Genomic DNA, 15228 nt, shown 5'->3' on the forward strand with positions numbered 1-15228 from the left:
ATATTGTATTCTTTTTATTCAGCCAATAAAAGGTGTCATTTTGCTTGACTTCTCACTACCTCCATAATGGCTAACACAGTACAACACCCTACTACTATAAATTTAAGGTTTGTGAAATAAGCCATTAAGTATCATCTCTGATGGACAATCACAGGAACCATCAGGTAGAGGGGCTCTTTCATCAGACTGGCTGGCCCAGCACTGACTGAGCTATGGAATGGCCAATAGGGGGAGTCAGCTTTATAGCTGAGGACGCCAGGACACTGAAAAAATCCAAATCCTATTATGCGATATCATCTATTGTAGAATTCTGCTCTGTACTTGTAATGTTTCTATTGCACTACTATATTGTATTGCGGATTACTCGTGTTCTGTTATGTGTATTGAGCGCTTTGAGTAGTGAGAAAAGTGCTATATAAATGCAAAGAATTTAAAGAATTGTTATTTATTGTATTGTATTTACCCCCTTTTTTTGAAACCCACTGCACGCCCAACCTACCTGGAAAGGGGTCTCTCTTTGAACTACCTTTCAAAAGGTTTCTTCTATTTTTTCCCTTCAAGGGTTTTTTTGGGAGTTTTGCCTTGTCTTCTTATAGAGTCAAGGCTGGGGGTCTGTCAAAAGGCAGGGCCTGTTAAAGCTCATTGTGGCACTTCTTGTGTGATTTATGGCTATACAAAAATAAATTGTATTGTATTGTATTGTATATCTTGTCTTTGTACAGTTTTCAATTTAACAAAGGTAAAAGCATTTACATACCACTGCTTTTTATTTGCATTTTACATCCTGTCCCAACTTTTTCAGAAATGGGTTTCATATAATAATGACGAGTGGTGCATTTAATGACAGAATAAATGAGCAAACAATGGAGACAATTATGCCTCTGGAGGCCGGTAATGGATGTAGGTTTGTGACTTTAATCCACACTCAATCCTTTAATCTATGTCTAATTCATGCCTGGTAATACAGTCATCTCTGACTAAAATTCCTCTTTTTTTTCTTTTTACCTGTTTTTGTGATTGAAAATTCCTGGCAGTATTAATGTAGCATTTTGAGAAATACTTATCCAGTGTTGTATTTTTCTCCAACATACTAAATCCACGGCTGTATTCAATTTCTTTAGTTTGGAACGATTACGAAGTTTTTTTTTTTGTATCCCACCATTAAAGGCAATACAAAATATAAAAAAATATACTGTAATTCATAATAAGAAAATTTTAAAAACAATGCAATTAAATAGAAGAAAATGAATGCTAATCAACTTTGTGGTAATGCTAAAGGCTTTTAGTTACATTTTCTGCCAGGCTATGAAATGCAATGTACAGACGCTGAGAGATGACAGATTATGTTTCAGATTAACCAAATGCAAGAGAGAGAAACAGAGAGAGAGAGAGGGGTTGGGAGGATGTGAGGATTACAGTGCGTTTGATCGGCATTGCAACCAAATGCAAGGCACTATAAAAATTCTTTCATATTGATCTTGTAATGTGAACTGTCCTGTAGTAGTCCAACTTTGAATTGTCCCACGCAATATAAAGTTACTCTTTTCAAATGAGTTTACGAGTGGAGCTATATAAAAAGGGACTGATTTGCAAAAGTGTTTATTTCTTGAAGTAGTTTTTTTTTTCTTTCTTTTCTTTTTATCTTCCAGACGCCTCCACATTTTATTCAGCACTCAGCCTCCAATACTCGGCACAACAACATAAGAGCGAAATTCTTGGAGGCTACACTTTAATGTGCGCAGTTCTCTGCCAATTCATGCTCCGGGGCCTGTGCCCTCTTTGTTCTGCGCTCCCCACTGCTGGAGGAGGAACGCTTCACCACACCACACAATCCGAAGTGGCACTCTGGCTTGCTTTATTCATGCTGGACCTCTGCTGCCAACTTCTTTGCTTTCACAAAAGTACTCTGCCATCTGCCAGTTTCAATGGGACTGCCCATTGGGATGTGCCCAGAGGCAGACTGGCATTTGCATCGATTTGTAATGGCCTCTCTTGCTAGTTCTGGGTTTCCATAAAGAAAAAAACGGAATGTGTTAGATCTTGAGAATGATGAAAGCTGCTCACTCTTTGTATCTGGCATTAATGTGTCTACTAGTGCTTTCAGTGGGGAGGAGTATCACCTCACACCAAGCATTCTTGCTCCAAATTCCATGCCCAATTGTTGTCTGTGTGCAGCCAGAACATTCCCCTCTACGTGAATGGATTCTCCTCGGAATACTCCAATGTTCCTCCCTCATCCACACAGATGTGCTTGTCAGGCGAAATGGTGATTCTGAACTGGCCCTGTGTGGGGGTGTGCACAGACAGGCACCCACTTCAGGACAGATTTCTATCCTTACACCTGATGCTGCCTACATAGACTCTCAACATCTACAATCCTGAGTTGGATGAAGCAGGTCTGAGAATGTAATGTTGCAACAGGCACTTTTAGGATTAAAACATTGACTGCATATTCACCCAAAATGACTTTGTCATAGATTTTTTGCATTTTCCAACGTTTAGTGAGGAACGCTCTTAATGGAGGCCACAAACTAATGGATATGTGCATTCATTCACTCCAAGGTTTCAACTGCTTATAGTAAAGGAACATACCGGTCTGCACAAGACTGAGAAATGTTTAGTGTCGCAGAGGAGCAATGCCATTGGGGAACATGCTAGAGATCACAGTATTTCAAAACACCACACAACACACAACTAAATGTGAGAATGCAGATGTTGAACAGAAAAGGAACGGGGTCCCAAGGACTCAGGTTGGGACAAAAAAAAAGATAAAAGAACAAGTCTCACAACCACATGCCTAGGCTTACCATACATCTCGTATTGCAGTCAACATATTTCTTGCCCAGTGTTGGTGTCTCAATGTATTGTTTTAAATTCCTCATTTGTTCCATATTTTAAACATGTCCCATTTCTCAGTACTTTTGTAGAGCAGTGTGCAAGCCACTGTACAAAGTGCACTTTGGAGTGTTCATCTTCCAATGCCTCACCAGTCATATCGATTCTATTGAAAGCAGATATTTTAAAACCGGCAATGTCAGACCAATCAGATATTCGCTGTTTATGAAGCAAAACTTGAACTGGGAATAATGCAGGCGCAAGATCACGATGCTTGGCCCCCTGGAGACAGCTGGCTTTAGCCACATGCTTAATCTGTCAGTAGGACTACATGTTTGTGCCCGTTTAATGAACAAATTCAGAGAGAATTTAAATTTCTGAAAAAAATACGTATTAGGTTCTGAGCACAGCAAAGTGATACGCCAAACATGTGGAGGTAGATGTTCTGCTCACTGAGGAGGTATTACTCAAAACGAAAAAACATAACAGTGCCAAAAAGAGTGTTCCAGGTGGGCCAGGACATGAAGCACAGACAATTTATGCAAGCATAGATCTGTTCACAGATCATTCAGCAGCATAAATAAAATACAGCAAATTGGGCCTTCTCATTCAATTAAGTTATCATTTGTGTAAGCACTTGGCAAAATGATGGGACATAGCAGTATAACATAGTGCATGCACCCCCAGCAAGTGCATAAGGAGTTATTTAAGTAATAACGTGACTTATTATATGTGTGCTTTTTGTTTGGTTTTATTCCTTAGACTTGTCAAATGTATAAGCTGTGTAAATGTGTTTGCACACAGTATTGTAAAACTGTGATACCCCCAGCACCTGCTCCCCAATAAGCCCCCCACTTCCCCAGAGGTGCTGCCCAGGGAGAATCTGGCCATCGTACCTATGTCTTTGTCTTCTTATCATATGCTGTCTGCTGTACATAACAGCCACTAGCAGATATTCTGGTCCTCATTCAGATTTTCCATTGTTTCCCCTTTACGATTTGAGAGGGGATTCGGGTGCAAATAGGAGTCATTTCACTATGACTGAATTTAGATGGCATAGTGCTGTTAAACCAAGAACTTGACAAAGAGAACAAGCAGGAAATCTGTGAAGTGCAATGACCACTCGCATTAAGGACTTTCAACAATAATGGCCTACTGTCAACCACTAGTCAGGTATAGGGAAGCTGGCACCACCTTTCAGCTGGGCAAACAAAGCATAGCCTTACAGCCGTCTCCTGCTAGCTCGATACAGTAGACGTATTACTGCATGCCTGCTGATAGTCCTGAAAATTACTGGTTTGTCTGAGCCATGGGAAATGTCATACAAATAACGCAGACCTTCAGTCTTTCAGTCGGCACATCACATACCGTGGAGCTCCATGTGGTAAACTGGGCCTTTACAATATGATTACTAAATCAGTGTTTAATGCATATTGTGTAAATCTTTCATATTTAGTACTGCATCCAAGAAAGCAAGCTATTAAAAGTCATATAGTGCCGTTCACAAGGCCAAATCCAAGTTTGACATCACCAAAAATTGATTCATTTCAAATCTTTCATGATGTTTAAGGGTTTTATCAGAAAGCAGTTAATCTGTCATGTTATACAGCATCCTTCACTGCGAGTTCAACAGAAAATCAAAGATAGCTGTTAACCTTCACATCACACAACTCTTAGTACACCAGAAAAAAAAGTACTTTAGAAAGTTTGTCCTTGTGTTATATAGCAAAATGAGCGCACATTATAGAAATCATTTAATATAATGGCATTTTGAGTGACCAGTGATGAGGAAACCCCACTGAATTCACATCGCCTTGACATGTTCACAAACTTCGCTGAAACTCCAGAAAATGCATTGAAGTCAACAGGAAAGGAGGAACAAAACTAGTTTTGAATGGATTATAATGGTGCAGTGGTCTTTAAGTGTCCCTCAGGGGTAGGGAAAAGTCTGCCAGCTATACTTGACTGATTACTGTGGCTAAATATGGGATCTGACCTGTGAGGCAGCAGTGCTAATCACTGCATCACTGTGCCTGAAATAACAAACAAGAAATACCATAAACAAACTGCAACAAACAGCCACAAACTAGCAATAAGTAAATAAAATCTAGATCACTGCACATATTGATCATTCAATAAAGTGGTGGAGCGGGACTGGCTTGTTCCATTGTTTGGATCCAAGCACAGCAGCAACCACTTTTCTGTTCCCCATGTATCTGTGCAGATGCTTTGAAATTTCTTTTTCCATTAAGAAAAAAGAAACACCCTGTAAATAGTAATAAATCTTTTGTTTTTACTAATTCACAACATGTCCTGTGTTTTCTGAGGATGGGGACAGACTCCTTTTAAGGCCTGTTTTGAGATCTTGCTAGGCACATGGCTAACTTGCACACATAATTAGCCATGCGGTGCTGCTGCCAACACAAGGATTAGTATTACATATCCAGCAGCAATACTCATAATACAGCAAGTGTTTTGTTTAATATTTTTATGCATTCGGGATATAAATCTGGAAGTGTTTCTCAACTTTTGTGGCTACGGGACTCATTTTTAACATTTAAAGTTTACTGATGACCTACATATTGCGATCAAAGAGCCCTGGGGGTTGAAACAACTGCAAGTTCAAGAAATGATTGTGGCTAAAGAAAGTAAAAAATATCGCACAGCATTGTCAAGTGCTTCAGTGGATGGTTTCAGAGCATCTTTGTGGCTGAAACTATTTTTTTTTTTTTTTCAAAATCTTCCTTTGAAAAGTATTGGTAAACTTACAAACTCAGCCACCTTAAAACAGATCAACTTTCTGTGTGCCTGCTGGTAACAATTAGTTTACTGTTTTTAATTGTTCTAGAGAAAGCAGACAGATAATTCCAATTTGTATATTTTGTACATTTTCTTCTTTTGTTTGTCTGGCAGGCTGTCGTGGCAGTAAAATGGATTCTTAATACAAGTTAGTCAAATGGCAGAAGAGGAATGCATGCGCAAACTGCTCTTACACCTCCTCATTCTTCCTGCTACTGCCTGAGGCACGGTAACGATAAAAGTAAAAAAGCAAACAGTGACTTATCTAGAAATGAATGAAAGAAGAAAGGAATTATGTAAGCATCATTCTGTAGGCAAAGAGCAAACGCTTGGTATTTAGGTTACACTAAAAACTGAGCTGAGCTAATGACATTATGATGTGCTCCTAACTGCATTTCAATAAGCTGTATTATGGATCTGTTTTGTTATTAGAACCGCCTATCATATATGTAAAAGAGCATAATATACAACTTGAAACAGTAAATTCATCAGTAATTGAGGTTGTAAAGAATGCTCCTCTGGTTTAGGGCAATCAATTAAGAAAATTCAGCTTTTAAGTGAAAGTTTACACATTTCAAAGATGTATGCAGCATGCTGTATTTGAGATATCTGAATGAAAATTGAACTTTCCTGGAAAGTCCTGGAAGAATGAGTGTGGCAAATCAGTTTGCTGGAAGCCAAGTTGTTTTGTGCTGACAGACACACACACACACAAAAACTCACAAGATAGCAATACAAGAGGCACATTTATGGCAGCATTTCTGTAATATATAAAAACTTTTTAAAGTCCCTCCAACTTCAAAATCCCAGAGTACAGTGGGAAAAGGATCTCTTACTCTTACTCTTATGAATTATATATTGAGCACATCTGTCTCGTTTAAAATTGTACAAAATGTTTCTAAGGCAAGATCCAACCTGCGAACATTGCAATCGAGCTTCAGCCTCATTGGGCCACATGTTTTTGGCAAGCACCAAATTAACAACGTTTTGGACAAAAAATCTTTAAATGCCTCTCAGACAGCCTTGGGGTCACAATCCCTCCTAATCCATTAACAGCTGTGTTTGGGGTACCTCCAGATGGGCTTAAAGTGGAGAAGGACAAACAAACGGGAATTGCCATTACTTCACTATTGGCACTTGGACTTATCCTGCTCAACTGGAAGAATCCTAACCCACCACTTTTAAGTCTGTGGGTAACTGATGTTGTATTTATCTGAAATTGTAAAAAATCTAATTCTCACTTACAGGATCTGTACAAAACATTTTCAAAACCTGAGAGGATCTAATCAATAACATTTTAGAATAAGCATTTAAATTGAGGGAGCAGATTATCTCTCTCTAATTCTCTAATCTGTCAGTTATATGGTATAGTGCCCTTCATAGTGGTGGCATTATGGTGCAGTGGTTAGTGCTGCAGACCCAGAGTTGTGCGCTTCATTTGAGTGGCTTGTCACTGTCTGAGTGGAGTTGCCATGTTCTCCCCCGATTACAATAGTTTTCCCCTCCAGCATAGCAAAGACACTTCCATGATTTAAATTTAAGGCTTTTAATTGGTTGAGTGTGAATGTCGTTATAAAAGTGGGCATACCAACAGACAGGCAGACCAAACAGGGTTGGTTCCCACCTTGTGCCCAATGCTTTTGGGTTTGACACTGACGCCCAACGACCCTGAACTAAATAAACACTGTAGAAAATGGATAGATCCTTCATAGCAAGCACAACGTCGAAAAATAATGCAGATCGCTCTTACTTTAACAATACGCCCACTGGCATAATGTTTTAGGAAGCAAGCTCTTAATTGTATTTATAGAATACCTTTCATCTCTTCAGGAGAGCCATAAACCAATTCCACATTATACTTTCATTTATATTGTTTTCTCACATAGCAAAGCCCTTTAGAAACAAGTATTTAAATATTTGCATCGTGGCGCCTTTCATTGTTAGCACTGTCCAGATTTGCTTTGGCAGCAGAAGCACTAAACTCTTATTTCCACACGATTTCTGGGAGGACAAAATGTCAAAAGCAATCAAGAGGTTCACTTTCATTGCACTTATGTGATCAATTATTCTGTCTTTTATAAACGTAATTACTTAGACCACTGTGCAGAGATCTGTTTTTACTTTGACAAGAAAGAGTCTCTTTCTGTTGATCAGTGTCAAAAAAGCCAAATTAAATTTACTGTGATTAAATGTTGTATAACAATAAAATGTGAAAACTTCCAAAGGGCCGAATAATTTTAATAGGCAGTGTACATATTGCCAGTAATGCTCTGAAATAACTTAAGTGACCTACAAAGAAAGCAGTTAATTTATTTAATAAATTCAAGGATGTTTAAAGAAACTTTAGATCAATTGTTATAATGCGCATATTATAGTTTGGGATGCAAACAATTACCTAAAATATGATTGTCCTTTCCAATGTACTTTGGAAAATAGTAAGGCAATATTGCATTGTATACAGCATCATTTATAATCAGCATTATGTGACGGCAAGTAATTACAATTTTGATTGTATTTGCCTTTAATAGTTCATATTGCATTACTTTTCAAACAAACCAGTTTATTTTATTTTATAGTAACTAAAGTGCCCAGCATTACCCAGGTACATTTGTAGAATCAGTTGTGGACAGAAAGCAAAGCTTTTACGTGTTTTCAAAAGGATCATGTTATTAGTACTAGCTGTTCCATCTGTCATCCACACTACCACTCCATCAATGTCTCATAAATGGAGAATTTCTTCTTTTTGGGTTCAGCTGGATTCTAGAATTATGGTTAACTCCTTACTGGGTTGTAATGTTTAATGATGTCACGTGTGACTTGTCCTCTTAGTTCAAGATGGACAGTTTGTACTGCTTAAATGATGAAGAAAAGCTGTCAAAGCAGTTAAACAACATCCCTTTGACTCTCCTTTGTATTGCTCTGCACTTCTAATCTCTTTCAAGCCTCACCCAATACCTCCCAGCAAAAGCGCTCAGATATATATATATATATATATATATATATTAGATAGAATCAGAAGGTGACGTTGTCTGGGTAAGTAATGTTAAACTCTGGTCATTATGTCTGCTAGTCTGGTTTCAGTCTGTTCAGATGGTTCGCTTGCTCTGAGCCAGCAGGTGGCAATGGTGTTCAAATTGTATGACGTTCAAATTGTAGCACACTGAACCCAAACCCCCGGTCCAAATTTTGTGTTTCAAAGTAGTCTGACTTGTTCGTATGGCCCTTGAGAGCAACCATGCAAACTATAGTCCAGACTGGTCAAAGGGTGGAGGATTGCATAGGGAACATACAGACAGACAGAAATTCTATTTTATATTTATAGTGTCTTTTATACTGCACACTGTCTCTCCAAGTGTTAACTATTCCTTAATTTATTTTAATATTGTGTTATAAGCACCACATCAAAGTTCTTTGGAATTACAAAGTGAGATTTTTACACAGTGCCTTATATGCAAAACTTTCTATTGATGAAGTTTGCCATGGAAGTCACCATTCATTTTCATTTTAGGGTAGTAAGAGCCAGTAGCCAATAACATTTGCCTTTTTTTTTATGGGACGGCTGTTATAAAACATTTTGTAACTGAACGGGACACGATACAGGAAAAGAATGCAAGCTGGAGTATATTTAAAATTTTAGTTGGAGTAAAGCTACTCTCTACTCTCAACCGCTCAACAACTCCATGAACACCATATTCTGCTTTCATGACACTAATCTAAAAATGGAGAAGGGTATCACTGCAGCCAGGAGCCGAATATCGAGTATGAGAGGCAATGTCGAGTGTGAGGAACTACAATGTTCAGTAGGAGTGACTTTATTGTCATACCATCCATACACAGTATTACAGCACACAGTGGCACAGAATGACGTTCCCCAGGACCTTGGTGAAACATTTACACAATCAAATAGAACGCATACAGTATAACATAAAAAACAGGGAAAGTGGAGGACAAGTAAGAAACTGTACTATACTAAAGCTATACCACACTATACTGTACATATTGATTAATTAATTAAATAATAAACAGATTGAATAATTTGAGATGATTAAATATAGATTAATGAAGACAACAACTGACAATAAAACACAATAATAACAGATGTCTGAGTATGGCATATCATTCGGATCAACTACTAGAAGCAGATCTAAGGGGAGGTGAATGGCACAGAGTTCATAGTCCAGACAGCCATGGGGTAGAAGCTGTGGCAGAACCTGGCAAAAGTGGTTTGGATACCACAATACTCTCTACCAGATGGAAGTAGGACAAAGACACTGTGGGAAGGGTGGGAGTAATCCTTCATAATGCCACAGGCTTGTGAATACACTTTTGATAATATTGTAATCAATGGAGGATATCGAGGTGCTGTGTACACTATCCATTGTACGACCTTACAGTCAGAGACACTGCAGTTCTGCTTTCACAAGATAAGGTTTGGATTAACTTGAACATCTTGATACTATATGCTAGGCTTAACTTTAGTGTCCGGTGAAATTGGAAATATCCAAGCTTGGCATTTGTAAAATCTAGTTGGGGGTGGGGGGGAGTTTGTTAAAGTAAAAATCTTGGCGTGGATCTTGGTCTAGGCTGGCTGTTATTGATTTAGGTCTGTGTTTTGGGAACATGGCTTAACTCTTCTCGCAGTGTATTCTTTCAATTTTGCTTAAATTATAAATTTACATTGTATCTTTTTCCTATTACATATAAATAACAGAAGCTGTGAAAGCTTACAAGTATTCACAACAACTTCATGTGTGACAAACTTTTATTTTGAAAACTTCATCCCACCCATCCAGTATGTCCTCTCCTATTCGACATTCGGCTCCTGGCTGCAGAGATACATACTTGAGAAAATGAGCCAAACTACACCATGCACTTTCTAAATCAATCACAGGCAGAGAATCCACGCTACTGGTTCAGTAAAGGGAAACATGCAAGAACTAAATCAAAGTTTGCATGACACACCAACACTGCACTAAGTGAACACACTAAGCTGCAAATGCAAGTACTACAAGTATAGCTACGAGGCAAAATTGTCTATAAGAAGTGTTGTTAACTTCTGATTATCTTCTGTTTATCTCCTTAATATCTTTTTTAGTTTGGTAAGTGAAGAAACTTATAGCTAAACGAAAACGCTCACCTGTAGGCTACCAAAGCACATGTGTGACCATGCCCTATGATGGACTGGTATCCTGTCCAGAACTGGTTCATGCCTCATACATGATTTTATCAGAATAGACGTCCCCTTGTGAACTGTAACTGGGTTGAGCTGGTTTGAGAACTGGTTTGAGAACTGAGAACTTCCTGCAGTGTATTTTATGCCACTTTTTAGCTAAAAGTGAGCACTGGAACCTGACTAACTGGTAGTTTCCCAGAGCTTCTCTGTTTCAAGCAAGGAATCCACAGAATATGATTCTTGTCAATTAACTACAGCAAATGCAAGTGACCGAAATTTGCTTCCTTACCTGTATCATAGATGTAAAGCAAACTATTGTGGTTCTAATAGTTATATTTCACATTGGATAGAATCCCCCTTTGTTAACCTTTTAAAGTTAACATTTTTGGTGCAATACATAAGTTTGCACAAAAAATTAACAAAACCAAGCAACTGAAATGAGTAGATAAAAATGGTGTGCGGTGCAGCAGAACTTTGAGTGCTGACTTCTCAACTGCATGGAGACACAAACTATAACCTATTCAACTGCCATCATGACTGAGTTGAGGTGTCCTCAGGTAGGCACGTGCTCCACATACAGAACAGACAAGTAGATGACAGCATTATGTTTGGGAGTGGAGTACTACTTGAAGGTGTCAGGGATCTGAGAGTGCCTGCTTGCACTTGGTTCATCTTGAAATATATGGAGCATATATGAAGCGAGCCACAAACTCTCAAAGAAAACTCTGCCAGGTGCTAGTTCAAAAATGGCATGAATAATTAGTAAAGCAGAAAAACTACTGTACTTTACAGTATTCTGCATTATATAGATCTACTGTATATTTAAATAATTCTTAATGTTGTAGCTATACCGCAGAGGTTCACTGCAGAACAAAGTGACACAATCTGTACCCAATGTCCTATTTGTTGCATTCATTTGTAAGAAAGCAGGATGAACAGGTGCTACAGAACTTAATGTTAGGATCACAAACAAAATGACAGTAGATAGCAAAATACGGGGAGATCATTGTGTATTAAGTAGGCAAACACCATGACAGGAGGACTAATAGTAAAGAAGCAAAAGAATAAACAATTATGTGTGCAGTGCAGATCTTACTAAATGTCTCACCCTTCTACCCTCCCAGAAACTCTGAACACTCTCTCACACTCCGCACATTTTATGTCATTCTAATTGTCTCTGGGCTACTCTTCCCTAGTTGAGGACACCATCCCTTCTCTTCTTGTCAGGTCATCTAACCTTGGTAGAGAGCAGGAAGGTTTTACAGCATATTAGACCAAGGTTCACTTCAGTTTCCAGGATCCCTCAAAAAATAATCATCTTTGACTCACCCCAGATGAAGGGTACACCGTCCATCCCAGCTCTGCCGTTGCTGTTGTAGAATCCATCAGCATTTCTGCAAGAAGAGAAAGAGAAAAAGAGAGTGGGCCAGTTAGACTTCTCTGTGAACCATCAGCAGTACTTGCTCTGATTTGGACGTGCATAAAACGTGGCACCATTACAAACTACAACCCCTAGTCCTTTCCCTCCCCAACTGGCATCATCATGTTTGTCTGTCCATCCACCTGAAACAACTTAGTTCTCATTGGCGTGAGGTGTTACACATATTCTACCAGTAAATTCATTCATTCACATATCTCACATACAGCTCACTGTCCAACTTTTTTTTTTTTTTAAATGAAAAATCACTGCTGAATTTTAAACCTGAAGAACATTCAATGTGACCTCAATTATTGATTAATTTAGTGTTTGTTTCAGCTTTGCCTTAGTTCAACTTCTGCATTTTCCCTTTGTACACATTTGATAGCCACTCCAGAATGCAAAAAACATTCCTGTTATTACTGGCTTTAATGATAAAAATAATAATAGTTATTAAAACGCTGAAAGAGCCGTACAACCATGAAGTCAGTGTCATCTACTTGTGCACTGATGGGCAGATGTCAACAAAGATTTTAACTCTCTATCAGGTAAGTCTCTTTAAAAAAAAAAAAAAATATATATATATATATATATATATATATATATATATATATATATATATATATATATATATATATATATATATATATATATATACATGCTTAAGAAATACAAATGACAATTAGCAAATGACCCTCCAGGACCAACCACTAAAATCAGCACATCAACTGATGCAATTTTTTCGTCACCTGAGTTGGAATCTGCTATCTAAAAGCTATTGAGCCATGACAAGCCTAGCTGGACTTAGTTTTAGCTGAAAAATATTACTAAAAGTATACATTTGACATACCTTACTAATACATGTGATTATTATTACTGTTATTTCTTTAACCTGATTCATTATTACAGAAAGTAGAGGAACAGTGAAACTGCCTCTTATGACTTGCAATACCCCAGAAAGACAGAGATTTGACACAGGAACCATGTCATTGATCCATCTACTTTCTGAACCTACTTCAGGCTGGAGGGGAGACACAGCCTGTCCTGGCAGCATTGGGCACAAGCTTCAGAACAACCCAGGACAGGGTGGCATTCCACCGTAAGGCACACTCACTGTAACACAGACTTAGTGACCCAAGGTAATATGAGACAATTTCTTTTTAGGGGTATTTAGATCTTTAAAATAACATTCAGATGTCCATTGATATTTAAAACCAAAACTACTTACATAAACATAAAACCTTAACAACAGTTTAATAACTGCTAAATGACCATAACAAGGTAACAAAGTGCAGCACAAAGCAGTATGATGTGGAAGAGAGTAAGACTTTGAGAAATGTTTTCTCTTTATGTCAGCCCTGTATTGCAAGCCTGCGATCAAATCTATCTTCTATATAGCGTCTTTCACAGTAAAACTCATACCCAGGTAAAGAAAGCAAAGAAGAATACAGTACAGATCATTAAATACTGCCTATTTTCAGCTAAACAATGTTGAGCTGTTAAAACCTAAAATCACCATGGTCACGTTTTCCGGTGCTCTGGTTAGTGGCCACTGGACTCTCTCTCAGTCTTTGACTTGCAATGCAGCCAAAGGAATTTAAAAAGTCATTTAATGCTGCAACCCAGATGACCCCAGAGTTTCCTACTGCTGACATATCTCGAATATTCAGCGCTTTCAGGTCTGAAGGAAAGCAAAGGCACCGCTGGGGATTTTGGTTTCAGCCTCAAGCTGCCAGTTTGCTGTCATGAGTGTGGTGCATACTAATAAGGTGCTGGAGGGAATAAAATATATGAAGATTGATTAAAGGCAGGTTCATACTACTCAAGGAACCTAAAATGTGGTGATACGGATACTGGGCCCACACAGGTACCCAGTTTTGGACTCTTGGGTGAGTCTTGTATACTATACATTCATATTTATGTGCATGTGGGTTTTAATCCCTAAACCCAAAGATGTTCATGTTAGGTTAACTGGCGATTCTAAATTATCTCCTTGTGAGTGTGTGAGAGGAGGTCCCTAGAGTAACACTGGACAACAAAGGATTTTAAAAGTTCAGATTTTATACATATTATCTGAAATTAGGAAAAATCTAATTCTCACTTAGAGGATCTATGCAAAACTTTTTCAAAACCTGGCAGGATCTAATCAATAATATTTTAGAATAAACATTTAAATTGAGGAAGTGAATTCTCTCCCCTCTTTTTCTATTCTATTTCTTCATTTATTTATTTATATATTTTTACTATTATTAAAGTTATACTCTGCTGGCCTAGCTCTCTTTCTCATGGGTGGGGGTTGATTTGTTTGAACCTAGTTTTGTTAAACTTGACTTGCTTGTATAGAATGTTATTTAATTTTAATAAAATCAATAAAAAGTTTTTGGTGATTATAATAAACAACGTCAAGCTGAACACAAATTATCATTTCTGATTGACGGTTACATGTAGGAATTTGGAGAAACCGGATATTAACCTTTCTTGAATTTAATACGTTTAATCACTTGATGATGCAGCATTCTTTTAAATCAGCTAAAAAAGCTTTACAGCTGATTTTTGTTTGTACTCAGCATCTCATGGTTCTCATTTCACTGTCTAACAGCAGCCGGCCAGTACAGATGGACTCCTCTTGCCTTGATGCAGCCTTTCCATCATTGCTGTGTCATGGTGGAACCTTTCACTTGTTTATCACTTACTGCACCAACATCAGCAGGGAAGAAGTCCAAGTGTGAATGCAGAACATGAGTCTTCAGCGACATGTTGTCCTTTTATACTGTAGTTTGAAGCTTGTTTTCAACCAGTTGAATGTAGTTTGGTGCTCTGGAGTTGTCAAACATTTCCTTGAATGCCTTCCATGTGATTTTCTCCAATCCCACCAGCACATCTTCAAACTACTCGTCATTGGTGGAGTGTCAGATTTGTGGATCAAGAGAAATGCCTTCTTTAATGTTGGTATCAGTCATTTGTGGAAACATCTCTCTTAAATATCAAAATTCTTCATCTCCCT

At 38.1% G+C, this 15228-nt stretch overlaps 1 protein-coding gene across 5 annotated transcripts in view; it reads right to left on the reverse strand.

Annotated features, from left to right (window-relative positions):
- Window positions 1–15228, reverse strand: part of LOC120530911 (ephrin type-B receptor 2) — a 478580-nt gene that overhangs the window by 235235 nt on the left and 228117 nt on the right. For all 5 annotated transcript variants that reach the window (XM_039755704.1, XM_039755705.1, XM_039755703.1 and 2 more), the window contains exon 2: window positions 12137–12201. In XM_039755704.1, the coding sequence (XP_039611638.1) occupies window positions 12137–12201 (65 nt within the window). The remainder of the gene's footprint in view (window positions 1–12136; window positions 12202–15228) is intronic.

This window comes from Polypterus senegalus, chromosome 6 (genome assembly GCF_016835505.1).
Source record: "Polypterus senegalus isolate Bchr_013 chromosome 6, ASM1683550v1, whole genome shotgun sequence".
Taxonomy (NCBI): Eukaryota; Metazoa; Chordata; class Cladistia; order Polypteriformes; family Polypteridae; genus Polypterus; species Polypterus senegalus.